This window comes from Mus musculus, chromosome 12 (assembly GCF_000001635.26).
Source record: "Mus musculus strain C57BL/6J chromosome 12, GRCm38.p6 C57BL/6J".
NCBI classification, from domain to species: domain Eukaryota; kingdom Metazoa; phylum Chordata; class Mammalia; order Rodentia; family Muridae; genus Mus; species Mus musculus.
In genome coordinates, this window is record NC_000078.6 from 113,265,944 (window position 1) to 113,280,943 (window position 15,000).

The window sequence follows — 15,000 nt, forward strand, 5'->3', positions numbered from 1 at the left end:
GGTGCCAGACAGTCTTTGCTCAGGAACAGCCCTGTCTGGAGGGGGAGGGTTGTAAATCAGCCGGTATGATCCGGTGTGTCAATGGTGCTAAGTGCTGAGTTGGGGAAGTTGGCCTTTTCTGGGTTCTTGGATAGATTCGTCACAGAGGAAGGGCTGCCATATCAGTCTTGGCAAGTGTGGAATGAACAGAAGTCCCCTTAGCCCCTTAGCTGTGAAGCCAGTCAAAGGTGTCTGGGAGGTAGAGAGGGGAGAAATCTTGGTCCTGGCCTCCAGAGATCTGCCTGTCTCAAGGGGGATCTGGAAGTTCTGTCATCAGGCCAACTACGCCCCGGAGCCATCAGCAATGGGGGACACTGTGGCTGCCTGTCTTAGTCATTTCTGTTGCTGTTAGAGAATACCGCAGGCCGAGTGGCTGCAGTGGCTTGGTCAGTAGAGGTTCAAGGCTGAAAGCATGAAGCAGGGTGCTGGGACAGTCAGTCTGGGAAAGGCTGCTTCCTAGTCCACAGAGGCTCATTTGACACCATGTGTCCTGCCACGAGGGTACTCTCATGAACCAAGCACCTCCTTTTGGTCTTAGGGTTTGCCAGACCATGTCAGAAGACACCCTCACAGGACATCATGACAACATGGTATCACTGGCTACAGTGTGTCATCAACTATGTACAACAAGCCCACTTGGACAGGTGATTAAAGCTGCAGCTGTCTGCTCACAGCTCCGAGGTGGGACCAGCAGTTGAGCTGATGTCCCATAGATAGATTTTCTATGTAGGGTTACAGTGGCTGAGTATATGTTGTGGTTTTATCTGAGCACTTGTGCCTGATGAGCCTCCCTCATGAGCCTCCCATTGGTCTTGGTCAGTGTTGAGCACGGTACTTCTGTTTTGGTGCTATCTTTCAGTTTTGATGCTTTGATTTTGGAGAAGGCAGGCCCTGCTTCTGTTTCTTATGACTCTTGTCACCAGGTTAAAGTTCACTAGCTGGTCCTTGATGACCTCATCTTGAGATAGTTACCTTGGTCACATTTGTGAATAACCATTCCCCAAAGGCTACAGTTATGGGTTCCAAACTGTGATTGTGTCTTTTGGGGACTCCCATATAGCCCTCCATGGTGGGCTGATAGGTAGATACAGAGAAGAAAATAGCCTCTTAGACTTAGGGGGTCATCCATGGAATGTAGAAGTCAGGGTCATTGTCTTGGCTGTCTAGGGCACGTCCAGTTCTCTGTGGACTCTCCCTCCTTCTAGGTGGGATTTGCTTCTATGTGGGAGTTCCTGCCACACTGTGCGTTTTGAGCTGAGCCCTTGCTGCCTGTGTCCAGTGTCTGTGGGCTCTTGTGGCTTGGAGGGATAGTCATTAGGAGAAGTCACGGAACTGTGTTTCAAGGATGTTGGTCTATGAGCTGGTTGAGGAAGAGGGGTACTTAGGCCTCAGCTTGGCAGGAGTAAAGGGTAGGCCAAGCCTGGGCTTCCTGAGACAGTGTACATCTGAGTGTGAGACAGAACAGATCTGCATTTTACAGTATCGTGTGTGTGTGTGTGTGAGTGTGTGTGTGTGCTCACACGCATGCATGTCTGCCACATGAGTGGGTCTGAGCAAACTGTGTGACCCTGTGTCTGACAAACATTTGATTGTGAGTGATGGTTTTTATGAGTGATTGTGAGTGATGAATGCACATGTTAGTGAGCTGGCCAGGGCTGGGGCTTGGGACACATCCTGAGCAGAGCCTCTCCTCCCATCAGAACAATCATCCTCCCAGGCCTGGGTCTTCTGCACCCAGCAGGGGTGGCTGGATGTGCCTTTGCCACCCGGGCCCTACTCTGAGGCCTGTAGAAGCTGGACTGGACGGCAGAGGGCTCAGATGCCTGGGGGCTATGGCCTGGTCCTGGGCGGCTTATCTCTTAGTTTCTCCACGGTGCTGAGCTTGACACTCCAGTGTGGACCTCCTTGTGAGACTGTCACAACTTGTGATGACAAGGGTGTTTGGCCACCTGACCCTCAAAATGGTCTAAGTAATTCTCATGCCTTCCTTTACCCAGGGCCCAGCAGAGCCACACCCACCCTAGCATCCTTACTAGAAGTGTTCTCACCATTGAAACATTTTTCTGCAGGGGAAAAAAAAACACACACACACAGACTACTGGGCTTTTCCATCCCATGAAGAGGTCTTTCTTCTTAGTTCCCGAGCAATCATTACATATGAGAGAAGCCTGTCTTTTGTCATGTGAGTTCATGTCCCAAGGATGGCACCACCAGCTTCGGCACACTTGTGTGCTGTCACCTAATCCCTCTGCTGTCCCAGCTGGAGTCAGGCTTGTCAGTTCACACTTAGTGGATGGCCAGATTGTGGTCTTGAAGAGCGACCTGAAGCCAGGTTCCCAACAGGGTCCTGATTCCACCATTGGCGCCCCTGGCTTTGCCCTTCACATCAGCCTAAGAAGTGGGAGGTGAGCCTGGGAGGAGGTCCGCAGGAGTGATGGACTGGGTGGAGCCTGGGCCAGAACTCTGTGATTTGAGGAGGATTGCACAGAGGTAGCTACTTGATTCTCCATGCTTTTCACCGTCTAGTCCTTGCCCACGTTCTTGGGACCTGTCATCACAATGGTGGCCTTAAATACCTTCTCAAAGTACTCTCAGGAGTTATGCAAAAGAACTTTACTAAGGAGCCCAGAGACAAAGTAGGACTGCCAGGCTGGGGTTGGGGTTGATGTGGACTCAGTGGAATCTGCTGCTGCCCTGTGGGAGGCTCCTTATCTTGCAGTAGGACCATCTGTCTAGACCAGAGGTCTGAAGCGCTCCTTTCAGTTTTGTGGCCTTATCCCCGAATGCCTGTCTGTCTCCTTATTCTTCAGAGACAAAGGGCTGTAGGAAAAGGCTGGGATCTGTCTGCAGGCAGTGGGGCAGAATTCCTTCTGAGGAGCCAGAGTCTGGACTTAGGGTTGATTCTGAGTGTCCCAGCTTTGACTCTGTGCTCTAGGTGGGGTCTAGTGGGAGCTCTAGACTCTGAGTTCTTGTGTTTTGTGGTTATTCAGTCAAAATGGAGTGGTCCTGATGCCCATAGACCTGGGATGAGCCCAGGTGGCCAGCATCTGGTAGGTCAAATCGGTGAGGGATAGATGTTCTTCTAAGCCTTGTCTCAAAGTATCTGTGTAGGACAGCCCACCTAGGTGCTCTGAGCTGCAACTTTCTGGGATGCTGATATCTCATCAACGTTGGTGCCTTTAGGGGTCTCTGCTCCCTCCTATCACCCGGGCAAACAGGCACCTCAGGAGGCTCAAGCACACATGGCTGCAGGCCTGCATGGGTGCTGGCATCGCACCTATGCCCTGGTCTGGAAGATGTTGGCATAGTCTTGGAAGGTCTGGGGTGTATCCTGCATCGGTGTGGAGAAGACCCACTTCACCTGGGGGAAAGGTGTATGTGAGGATGGCTCTGCGGCTTGGCCTAGCCCTCCCAGACCCACCCGCTGAGGTGCAGGATCCCACCTTGAGGACGGTGACAGTGGCCCCATAGCTCACACTGAGCAGGAACAGGGTGATGAAGACACAAATACTGGTCCACAGCTCTTCCAGCTCCTCGCCCTCCACCTCTTCAATACATAGGTCCTGGAGGTCTAGCTCTGGGATGGGGTGGGACCAGCCAGTTAGCTTCCCCAGACTCCAGGTGACAGTGGGGAGGGGGTAGACCCCATACTTGTCTCATGCAGTTCTGATGAAGCTAGAGTGGCAGAGGTCCCCATCCCACCTGCTCTGAGACTGCTCCAGTCTCTGTTCAGCCCTAGAGGCAGATGTCCTTTCCCCACTGACTGTTCATTCCCTCTTTCTACTCCAGTGCCCACAGTGACCCAGTATCCCCCACCATCAACAGGGCTATTGCTAAACCAAAGAGCATGATAAAACCTACCTGTGTTGTGTGTGTTGTGTGTGTTGTGTGTGTGTGTGTGTGTGTGTGTGTGTGTGTGTATGACTGTCTTAGGGTCTTTGGCCACAGGATGCCTCTACACAGAATTGCCTTTTGTTCAGAGAGTACCCAGGGCTCTCTAGGAAGGCTCTGAGCTCATAGGTCCATTTCTAGGGCCTGCATGCATGCTCTGGAACCAGAAATCTTGGTTGTGGCATCTGAGGGGCAGGTCAGGACACATGGACTCTAAAGCAGACTCTGGGCCTTGTAGGGGCTCTACTCCTGCCTTAGTCTCCCCATTGTCTGGTTTACTACTCTCACCAAACAGTCCATCTTCCTGTCTCTGCTTTCCCGCAGCTCAGGCCTCCACCCTCCTCCATCTCTCATGGCTTGGGGTGGGCCAAAATGTAAGGATTTAGTCTGGAGGCTGAGGTGCTGGTTGACTCTGCCATTGGTGTTCCTCAGAGATATCTCAGATCCAAAGGTTAGATACTTACCTCTGGAAATGATGGGTATGTATGGGCTCCTTTGTGTGCATGTGTGTGTACATGATGGGAGCCACTAATCTCAGGTGTGTAAGCCATATGTGCTGTTGGTTGGGTATGGAATAGGTGTGGGTGTGTCTTGGTTCTGGTTTTCTTATCCTTCTGGAACTGGGATGGATGTATGGCTTGCTTTGGGCTATTGCTAAACCAGAGAGCTCAATGAAGCCTGTGTGTGTGTGTGTGTGTGTGTGTGTGTGTGTGTGTGTGTGTGTGTGTGTGTGCATGCATGTGAAAACATGTCATAGATGGGGGAACCTGACTGTATGAGGCTGTCAGCCCATTCTGGTCCTTGGGATGAATTTGGGTTGGAGTGAGTTTAGGTAGTAAGACGAGGAGCACCAGGCCTGGTGTGATCATTTGGCAAGGCAGGCGGTTGGGGCGGTGGGCTCAGCCTCAATGGCTGTTGAGTAGAGAGGGAAGGAGCAGGACCATGTTGAGTCCTGCGTCCTAGATGTTGACTTTGGCTGTTTCTCTACCTGAAGGGGTTTAGTATCCAGGAATGTCTGGGAGCAGGAGCTTGCAAGACTGAGAGGTGGGTGCTGAGGTTTCCCAGACTGGCTCATTTTAGCTGCATCTCTAGAGATCAGGTGCATGATATCCAGTGAAGAGCAGGAAGGACCAGGGGTACCTATGCTGAAGTCCTGTGATGTCCTATTTGTCAAATATCCAACACATAGACAGATGGGTGAGCCATGCTTCACTCCTGTCCTTCTCTTGGGGTGTCCCTTCTTTCAGGCCAAGATATTTCTGCCCATAACCTGCCTTCCCCAAGAACAGGCACCCAGGGCTCTAATCAGGCACTGAGTGTTTATTGGGGTAGCTTCCTGGTGTTACAACAGTGAGCGGATGTCTGTCATCCACCTTCCCCACCACAGCTACATGGAGGCCTAGGAGGGATGGAGGGAGGTGTTACCAAGGCTCGTGGATATTGTTTTCTCCAGTTTCCTGGGTTTCTGAAGTGCCTCATGGATCACTTGGCAGGTGAACTGTTTTCTCTGTGTCCAGAGTGTCTTGGCGACCTCTAGGCGACTGAAGATGAAGAAGCCTTGATTGGAGCCATTGGATTTCAGGGGTGTTGTGGTACTGTGATGGCTGTTTGAGATCAGTTTGCCATCCTCCAGCCACTGCACAGAGATATCCTCAGGGAAGAAGTTCTGGATCAAGCAGGTGAGTGTGCGTTTGTCCTCGCTCTCCTCCTCTGGTGGTGGGAACACATATACCTCGGGGGCTGAGCGCTGGCCTGTGGGCAGACATGAGTTAACCAGTTAACCATGTTCTCTGAACATGAAGAAGGGCTGGCCCACTCTCCACCTCCTGTACTCACCTGGGGTCTTGGTGATGGAACGCACAATGGGCTTGGGAAAATCAGGGTGGTCCACTATGCACTGATAGCCGTAGCCTTCAATCCAGTCCTTGGCAACTACAGGCAGGATGGAGGTGATACTGGTTGTGGCGTTATGGTGGTGCTTAGTGTACCACTGGGATGCTGAGACTGGAGTCTTCTTCTCTTGGTTCCACGTCACATTGACATTCTTCTCGCTTTCCAGGTCCACCACCAGACAGGTAAGCTTGGGAGCACCGTTTTGATACAGGTCCAGGGGGCTGGGTGGGATCAGGTAGGTAATCACACCCCGTGGCTCATGATCTGTCGGGGAGGAAGGGCTGTGTGAGAGCCTGCCTTTCCCTCAGGACTCTGAGGTCTGGACATCAGGCGAGTGTAGACCTACCTGGGCATCTCCGAGTGTGGGCCAAATAGTCTACGCCTTGGGAGGTGACCTTGCAGGTGAAGGTGCTTTCAGACATCCATTGCTGCTCAGTGATGTTGAGTTTACTGCAGGTAGAGGCTAGTTTGCCTTCCTCCTTGATTAGAACAGTTTGTGCAAGTGTATCAGTTATCTCCCGATCGTCCATTAGCCAGCTGACAGAGACATCATTTAGGATGTGGCCATAAATGAAGCAGTACAGCTGGATGGTGGAGTGGAAAGCATTGGGGTCGCAGGATGAATGGAGTAGCTCCAAGGTGGGCTCAGTGATGTTGACAGGTCGAACTAGGGCAGGGTCGAACAATGAGCTGTGAGTATTGCCCTGGCCTTGTGTTCTCTGAAGGTAGGCCCCCGAGTATGTTGGGTCTCCCGTTCTCCTGTCATAGGTATGTATAAGAGTCCCTTCCTCCTCTGACCATGTTCTTGTGGTAACTGTAGCCAGCCCAGCTCTGCTTTTTTCTCTTTTTTTTTTAAATATAGGAGATTTTTAAATAAAATTAATAATTTTCTTTTCTTTTTTTAAACTAAACTAATAAAATTTATTTAAAAATATACAACTCAGCATTAACTTTTTTTAAAGTCATCAGAATAATTTACAATAGTTAAATGCCTCTTAAATATACATGATGTCTTCTGAGGCTAAAAGTAATATGCACTCAACCAGTTTTAAAAATCTATTTGGAGCACTAAACATGATAGAAGTAGAAAAAAAAATCTCTTATGAAGTCCTCTATGAAAGGAAATTGTGACAAGTTCCTGATTAGACAGAAACTGTTCCATCTCCAAGGGAGAATACACAGTGTAACTGTCAGCCCATCCCTACTTACCTAGGATAGTCCTACTTTCGTTGAATGATGGAGGATGTGTCACGTGGCATGTGAAGTTCTTGGCTGACTTGCCCCAGCTGGTCACTTGGCTGGTGGTGACCTTGAGTTCAGAACCAAGGGCAGGGAAGTTCACAGTGCTCATGTTCAGGGAGTCTGAATACCAGGTCACAGTCACAGGACCAGGGAAGTAGTCCTTTACCAGGCAGCCCAGGGTCATGGAAGCAGTGCCTTTACAGGGCTTCAAGGGGTAGAGCTGAGGGTTCCTGATAGAGGCTGTGAGAAAGGAAGGACCTAGGTTAGACTTATTTATATCACTGCATGCCTGCAGCATGGGGAACTGATTAAGGGCAGCTGTGACAGGAGCAGGGCTCTGGGGACCCCATTCCAGTCTAGGAGACAGATGGTTAGATTCATTCTGGGTCTTGTCTTTATTCTCTAAACCCAAACACAGACCTAGGGAGCTCCCTGATTCCTTACACCCCGCCAGGCTTTGCTCACTCACTGCCCCTCGCTGGCTTAGCACAGGGGCTTCCAGGAGAGCTGGGCACAAGTTTGGATAAAGAGGCAAACTTGCCCTCTTTCTTGATTGGGAAATTTTGTGGATATGTGTGAGGTATCTCCTGTCTGTCCTTTAGACCAGGTGACAGTGACACCATCTAGGGAATGTCCAGAAATGAAGCATGAGAGCTGGGTGGCAGACTGGAAGCCATTATGGTCTCAGGATGAATGGAGTAGCTTTAAGGTAGGCTATGTAATGTTGACAGAGGGACTAGGTTGTCCTTTATGTCCAGGACATAGGTACCCCACAGGGCTTGGTGGCCCAGAGATCCGATGAATTGCCATTGTCTCTTCTGTCCCCACTCTTGGGGCCTGGGGATTCAGAGCTTTCCCAGGACCACCAGTTTCTTGGTGAGACACATTAAATCTGTTTTGGGACACATTGAGGACAGAATGGTGAGATTCTTGTTTCCTAGGGCTGTTGGTCATAGATTCCTTCTGGGTCTTGTCTTTATTCACTAAACCCAAACACAGACCTAGGGATCCCCCTGATTCCTTACACCCCATCAGGCTTTGCTCACTCACTGCCCCTAGCTGGCTTAGCACAGGGGCTTCCAGGAGAGCTGGGCACGAGTTTGGATGAAGAGGCAAACTTACAATGGCAATTCATCGGATCTTTGGGTTTCAGATACATGAGGCTCTCTGCTTTACCATAGGCTAACCTGCACAGTGTTCTGCCTCCAAGATGACCTCCGTGGATCCCAGAAAGCACATAGAGAATACAACCACTTCAGAAGCCACCTTGATGCTCTAGAGTGTCCACATGCCCAGGACATTCTCCTGAGAGAGGGGCTCAGCTCAGCTCTGTGCCAGGTCCTCAGAAAGCACAGGATATTCCTGCTAGGCCCGATTGGCTCTACCTACCCAGTCTGGCTAGTAGCTGTTGTTGTATCCTACAACAGGACAATCTTCTTTGAGGACAGTTAAAACACCCACAAATAATTTTGAGCATTCTATCTTAAAGACAGTTTAGTTCAGTACCAGAAAGTTCAACTAAACCAAAAGACCTCTAATAGTTTGGCCTAGTCCAGAACAACTTAGCTTAGCCTTGCTCAACCCCTCCTAGCCTGGCCAATCTCATCTCAGTCCCATTTAGTGCAGCCCAGGCCAGTCCAACTCAGATCAATAAACTCATCCAGCCTGGCAGAGCTCAGCACAGCCTACTTCATTCAGCTCAACCCCACCCAGTTCAGGTCAGCCCAGAACAGCCTAGAATAGTCTAGAACTGCCCAACTCAGCTTACTTTCATCTCATAGCTCAACTCTACTTAGCCTAGTAGAGCTCAACCAGGCCCAGTTTACCTCAGCCCAGATCAGATTAGAACAGTAATTCTAGCTCGTTCCAGCTCGTCCCAGCGTGTCCCAGCTCAGTCTAGTTTATCTCAGTTCAGCCCAGTTCAGCCAGCTCAACCCATTCCACTTAATCCAAGTTAAGCTCAACACAGCTCAGTGCACTGTAGTATGACTCAGCCACCTTATGGAAGTCTAGCCCAGCCTCTCTCAGCTAAACTCAGCTTAGACCAGTACAACCCTAGCTCACAACCCTAGCCTAGCTCATTCCAGCCCAGCCTCACTCAGCTCCTCTTAGCCCCACTCAACTTAGTTTAGCTCAGACCAGTACAGCCTAGCTCAGTCCAGCTCATCCCAGCCTACCCCAAACCAGTTCAGTTTAGCCCAATCCAGTCCAGTCCAACCAAATCTATAGCTCAGCTCAACCCAGCTCAGCTCAGCCTAGTCCACCCAAGGTAGCTCAGTTCAGCCCAACCCAGCCTAGCTCAGCTCAGTCTAGCTCACACTTCCTTAGCTGAGCTCAGTTTAGTTCAGCTCAGCACAGCACAGCATTCCTCAGGTGAGACCAGCCTAGCTCAGCTTAGATCAGCCCACCCAACCTAGCTCAGTCCAGTCCAGCTAAGCTCGGTCTAAAGAGAGCCAGTTTAGCACAATGCAGTCCAGCTCAGCCAGGTCCAGCTAAGCTCAGTCTAGTGCAATCTGGTTCAGCCCAGACCAGCCCAACCCACCTCAGACAAGACCAGCTCAGTTCTACATAGCTCAATACAGTTCAGTGCAGCCCAGCCCAGTTCAGCCAAGCTAAACTCAGCTCAGCTTAGCCTAGTTCAGTCTAGCTCAGATCAGGCCAGATTAGTCCTGCTTAGCCCAGTTCACCCAAGATAGACTAGTCTAGTCAAGTTAAGCTCATGCCAGGTCAATCCAGGCCAGGCCAGTCCTGCTCAGTTCAGGGCAGCCTTACTTAGCTTAGCCGGGCCCATCTTAGGCCAATTCAGTCCATTCCAGTTTAGCCTTGCCCAGCTCAGCCCAGCTCAGCCCAGCTCAGCCCAGCTCAGCTCAGTTCAGCCCAGTTCAGCCTAGCTTGGCCCAGCTAAGCCAAGCCAAGTCCCTCCTAACTTAACCCAGACCTTTCCAGCCCAGCCTTGCCTAGTTCAGTGTAGCTCAGCTTAGCTTAGCCAACTCAAATCAACTCAGACCATCTTGACTCAGCTCAGCCAAGCCCAGCTCAGCCAAGTCTAACCCAGCCAGTGCAACCTAGTTTAACCCAGTATGGTCCAGCCCAGGTTAACTCAGTGTAGTCTAGCTGAGACCAGCCCTGCCCAGTCCAGCCCAGACCAGGCCAGTTCAGGTCAGCCTAGCTCAGCCTAGCCCAATCCAGTTCAGTCTAGCCAGACCAGCCCATCTCAGCTGAGTATACCCCCCATCGAGCTCAGGCTAGCCCAGCTCAGTCAGTTCAGTCCAGACCAGACCAACCCATTTCAACCGAATATACAAAAGCTAGCTCAGTCCAGCCCTGCCCAGCCTAGCCCCGCCCCGCCCAGCCTAGCTCAGCCTTGCCTAGCTAAATCTAGCTAAACCCAGCTAGGCCTGCTTAGGCCTGCTGAACCCATCTCAGCCCATCCCAGCTCAAATCAGCTCGGTCCAGCCCACCCCTGCCCAGTGCAACTTAGCTCAGCCCAGTCCAGCCTACCCTAGCTCAGGTCAGGCTAGTGTAGACCAGCTCAGCTTAGCCCAGCCCTACTTAGTTCAGTTTAGACCAGCTCATACCAGCCTGGCCCAGCTCTGCTTAGCCCAACTTGGACCAGCTCATACCAATCCAGTCCAGCCCAGCCCAGGCCAGCCCAGCCCAGCCATACTTAACCCAGCTCAACACATCTCAGCCAAGTCCAGCCAGTCCAGCTCAGCTCAGCCCAGCCTAGTCCTGCTTAGTGTAGTTCAGACCAGCTCATACTAGCCTGGCCCAGCTCTGTTTAGCCCAACTTGGACCAGCTCATACCAGCCCAGCACAGCTCTGCTTAACCCAGCTCAGACTAGTCTAGCCTAGTCTGATTCACCTCAGCCCAGCCTACTCTAGTTTAAACTGGTTTAGCCTACTCCAGGCCAGTCCAGCCCAAACTAGTCCAGCCCACTTCACTTGGCTCATCCTGGCTCATACCAGCCCAGGGCAGCACAGATCCCACCCAATTTAGCCCAGTGCTGCCTGGGTCAGCCCAGCTGTGGACAGTCCTCTTGGTTGTTAGTTCATCACAGGGCAATTCCTTGCTGTCATTTGCTGGATCTGACATTTGTCATTGCATTTTTGTCTGATGGCTTGCTGGCCGATTCCTCTCCAGCCTCTCCTGCAGTTTTTGAGTTTCTCACAACATATTCAGTTTATCTTGGTTCAGCCCTCTCTGGTTGAGATCCACAGTCCCCTGTCTTCATGGATAGCTATAGCAGTTTCTAATACCTGTGTGCCTTAGTGCAGGGAAGTGATAGCTGAAGGACATTCGGTGACCAAGAGACTGTCCACATTAGAAGGCAGCCCAGGTGTCCCCTTCCCCACCCAGGACCCTGTAACCTGTTTGTCCCTTCTCCTTAGGCAAACCCTTTTGCTCAGGGTCCCATGGGTTGTAATACCTGAGGTCCTCTGATAAGTGAGTGGCTGGCCAGACTGTTCTTATTCGAAGCCATCTTCTGCCCCCTGTGCAGGCTCCCAGGCGTTGTGAATCTCTAGTAACCATTAATTCATGCCCAGATGGTAGTACCTAGGGGCCGCTCTGCCTCAGTGCCCTCAGCTAAAAGTGGGGTGGGAACCCCCGGCCTTAGCAGCCTTGGAAGTTCCCTTTTGATTCTGTTCTTGGGAAGTTGACTAAGGCACAGTGGGGTCTCAGGTGAGGCCTCTTTCTAGGAGACACACCTGCACACTCTGGTCAAGGCTCTCTATTCTCCATCGTCTGATCCCAGGTCTCCTTGCATAGCTCTCGTATTAAAGCCTTGCATGTGCGTGTGTGCAGTCACCATGCCTGCCCCTTTGGAGTGTCACTGCCCTGAAGCAGGACTAGACCCTAGCCATTGCTTTTTCTGTTCCTTTGGCAGCCCTTCAGGGGAGTGTGGCTGTCACTTTGTAAGTTATTAATGGTGCACAAAGAGGAACAGCCTGTGGGCCAGATATGACATTGCAGGGCCTCTGATAGAGGCACCCTAGTTCCTGTATCAGCTTTGGAGCTGGCATGCGAGGGACAGTGGCCTTCCCTGGTGCCCACTCACAAGTGATTATCTTTCAGCTTGAGGTCCTCTACCTGCTACTCTGGCAAGGAGTCCAGAAGGACAGAGCGCATCTGGGTTGTGACTGGGTTTCACGGAGCTGTGTAGAAACAGCTAACGTCTCTTCCAGGCCTGTGGTCTATGTCTGCACTGAGGGGAGGGATGAGGGTAAAGATGGTGTGAGGGCTGGGCTTTGGCTCAGCAGCTTTCATGGGGTACTAGTAGTGTCTGTCTCAGCTGCAGCTTTGTAGAGCAAGGTCATCTTCTGGGTTCAGGGATTCCCTCTACACTCTGATGTCTCTGTAGGCCCATGGTTCCTAGGAGTTCCAAGAAAACATACATACAAGCTATAGGAGCCACTAATTTTGCTTGTGAGTCTTGAGTCTTGAGAGAGGCACACAGAGATTTGGGGAAGAAAATGAGAGCCCCATCCCTTGGACCCTGGCTGCTCAGAGTCGTTGGTCCCACTGAAAGGGACCGAAGGGACTTAGGCTTTGCCAAGTCTGACTTTCACAGGAGCGTGTTTAATTGCATTTGGAAGATATTAGAGATCTTCCTGATAGTGGCAGAGCCAGGCAGGCTGAGAGGCTGGCCCAGAAAGGTCAGATGCAGTTAGGAACTTTGGGAAGACAGAGTGTGAGATTCAAGGGAATTGTGGTCTTGCACGGCCTTCTGTCTTTCAGATCCACTGTCTGTCTGAGGTGACAGGCTTGGCCTTCAGCCTAACAGACATGGGTGGGAGCCTGAGGGGTAAATGCAGAGTTCCCTGGAAGCAACTATTGTTCAGAGGGAAAAATAGGGGTGAGAAGCCTCTGCTCCAACTGTTTGTGGTGTGCCCCCAGTGTGTACCTCCCTCACAGCATGAGGGCCAAGAGCCTTTGTGTCTAGCCTGACTGGGCCTGATTCTTCTGTGACACACAGGTTGGGCTGAGCTGCTGGTTCTGGGTCATCTGAGTTCTATGCTAGATGGCAGTGAGTGATCCTCTGGAAGGAGAGGAGGCAGTTGCAACTTCCTAAGCCTTAGGACTACACTGGGCGCTCTCTCTCTTTCCTGCTACGGACTCCACTGTGACTCTCTGTCAGCATCATCCTTGCCCCTCCCCCTCCTGTCCACAGACTGATCACTCCCTTTCTGTCCATCAGTGTCCACAGTGTCCCCAGCAGCACAGTGGCTTTAGTTCCCTCGTCTTGCCCCACCTAGCCTTCCTTCTATCTCTTCCCATGGCCCAGGGCTTCACAGGGATCCAGTCCTTTAGCCATTCCCTTGGGTGGCTCCTTCACTCAAGTGACTGTGACAGTGATCTATTCCGGAATGGGCCAGGTCTAAGATCCACTGTGTCGGTTAGTGTCTGCGAACTCATGTATGTGGTTGTGGGTGTGATCATATCTTGGGGGTCAGGGAAAGGTCTGACTGCTACCCCAACTCTGTAAGTTTCAGAAGTGCACCTTAGAACAGTGTTAACTTGGTGCCTGGGTGGAGGTGAGGTAGATGAGACTGCTCAGCTCTCCCTAGGATCATCTGCTAAGGGCTGCCAAGGATGTTAGTGTAAGTGTAACAACATGTCTTTATTGGAAATAGTGTAGTGTTCACCTTTTCTTCATGTAAAATGAGCTGTTGAGCGCCAGGCTGATTTGACCTTTTGATGCACTCAGGTGGGTCTTTCCCTATATCTAGTCGTCTTAGGTTTCTTTTAGGGACTGGTAGAACTGTCATCATGGGATTCTAGATGCTTTGAATACCTCACAGAGCCCCAAGGAGGCCATATTTGAGCTGCAAGGTATCCTGCAATCATGGCTACTGCTGAAACCACGGCCTTGTTCTAGTTACCAGGGCTCCAGCCTGCACTATACCTGGAAAACTCCACTTCACCTACGACTTCCAAGTGACTTCACATGCAGCTCGAGAGGACCTTGGCATAGAGGCTCTCAGCAAGGTCAGAGAGGAGGAAGAACATCTTCTCTGGAGGCTCAAAACTCCTGATTATTAGGGTGGGGGGGTACACAGAGGGGGCTTAACTGGCTTAGAGGAGAAAGGGAGGGGGAGTGGGGAGAGGAAAACAGAAGGGAATGACTGGGAGGGGGGGAAGTGAGAGGGATGTAAAATTATGAATAAAAATAAATACAGTAAAAAGAAATAACGAATAAATCCTGGTTATTGTCAGAAAGAAAGCTGGTCCTATCTAAGACCTGTGATCTGTGATTCTGCAGGGCTTGTGATGGGTTCATATGGGAAGACTGTGCTTGGTCGAACCAGGAGATGAGCACAAACAGGGCAGTGCTTGTTGGAAGTATAATCCATGTATGAGCGTATCATGGACTCTATTCTGTCTCTACAGTGTGCCCCCTACTATATTTTGAGGCTTCTCCTGATCCACGTGTGCAGCATTAGGCCATGATAAAGGCTTTTCCTAAATGGTCTCCAAGTCTTCTTATGGTCTTTGTCATGGGTAGAGTAGGCTGTGTTACTGTACAAAGAGCAGACAAGGCTCCAGGTTTCTGGCCCCGAGGGTGATAGTGGCAGGGAGTAGAGGAGCCAGTGAGCCATCAAGGGCAGCATTTGCAAGAATCTAAGATGATGAAGAACGGTGGAAATATTGAGAAGATTACAAGCTGAGAAGAGTTGGATGCAGGGGATGGTACTGAAGAACAAGTTCCAAAACCCAGAAGCAGTCACGTAGCCGCTGGATGTCAGCATTCTCTATGCCTAAAGCAACACACTGCCAGGTTTCCAGGTTTAGCCCCATAAACCTCTGGGTTTGCGAGCCAGCAGGTGAGCCTCTTGAACTCAGCCATCAGTGCTAAGGGAGCCATCTTTTAGCTGTCTGAAATGTCTCAAATAGCCAGCGGTTTGTGACAGAAAAAAAGGGTAGAGTTGGAA

The 15,000-nt window shown here is 51.0% G+C and overlaps 1 gene segment (V, D, J or C) and 1 further gene; both read right to left on the reverse strand.

Annotated features, from left to right (window-relative positions):
• Positions 1-15,000, reverse strand: part of Igh (immunoglobulin heavy chain complex) — a 2,751,187-nt gene that overhangs the window by 7,176 nt on the left and 2,729,011 nt on the right.
• On the reverse strand, positions 3,320-7,305 carry Ighe (Immunoglobulin heavy constant epsilon). The segment is given in 6 exon segments: positions 3,320-3,400; positions 3,483-3,616; positions 5,333-5,682; positions 5,767-6,087; positions 6,170-6,490; positions 7,033-7,305. Coding segments are annotated over 6 exon segments (1,480 nt in total).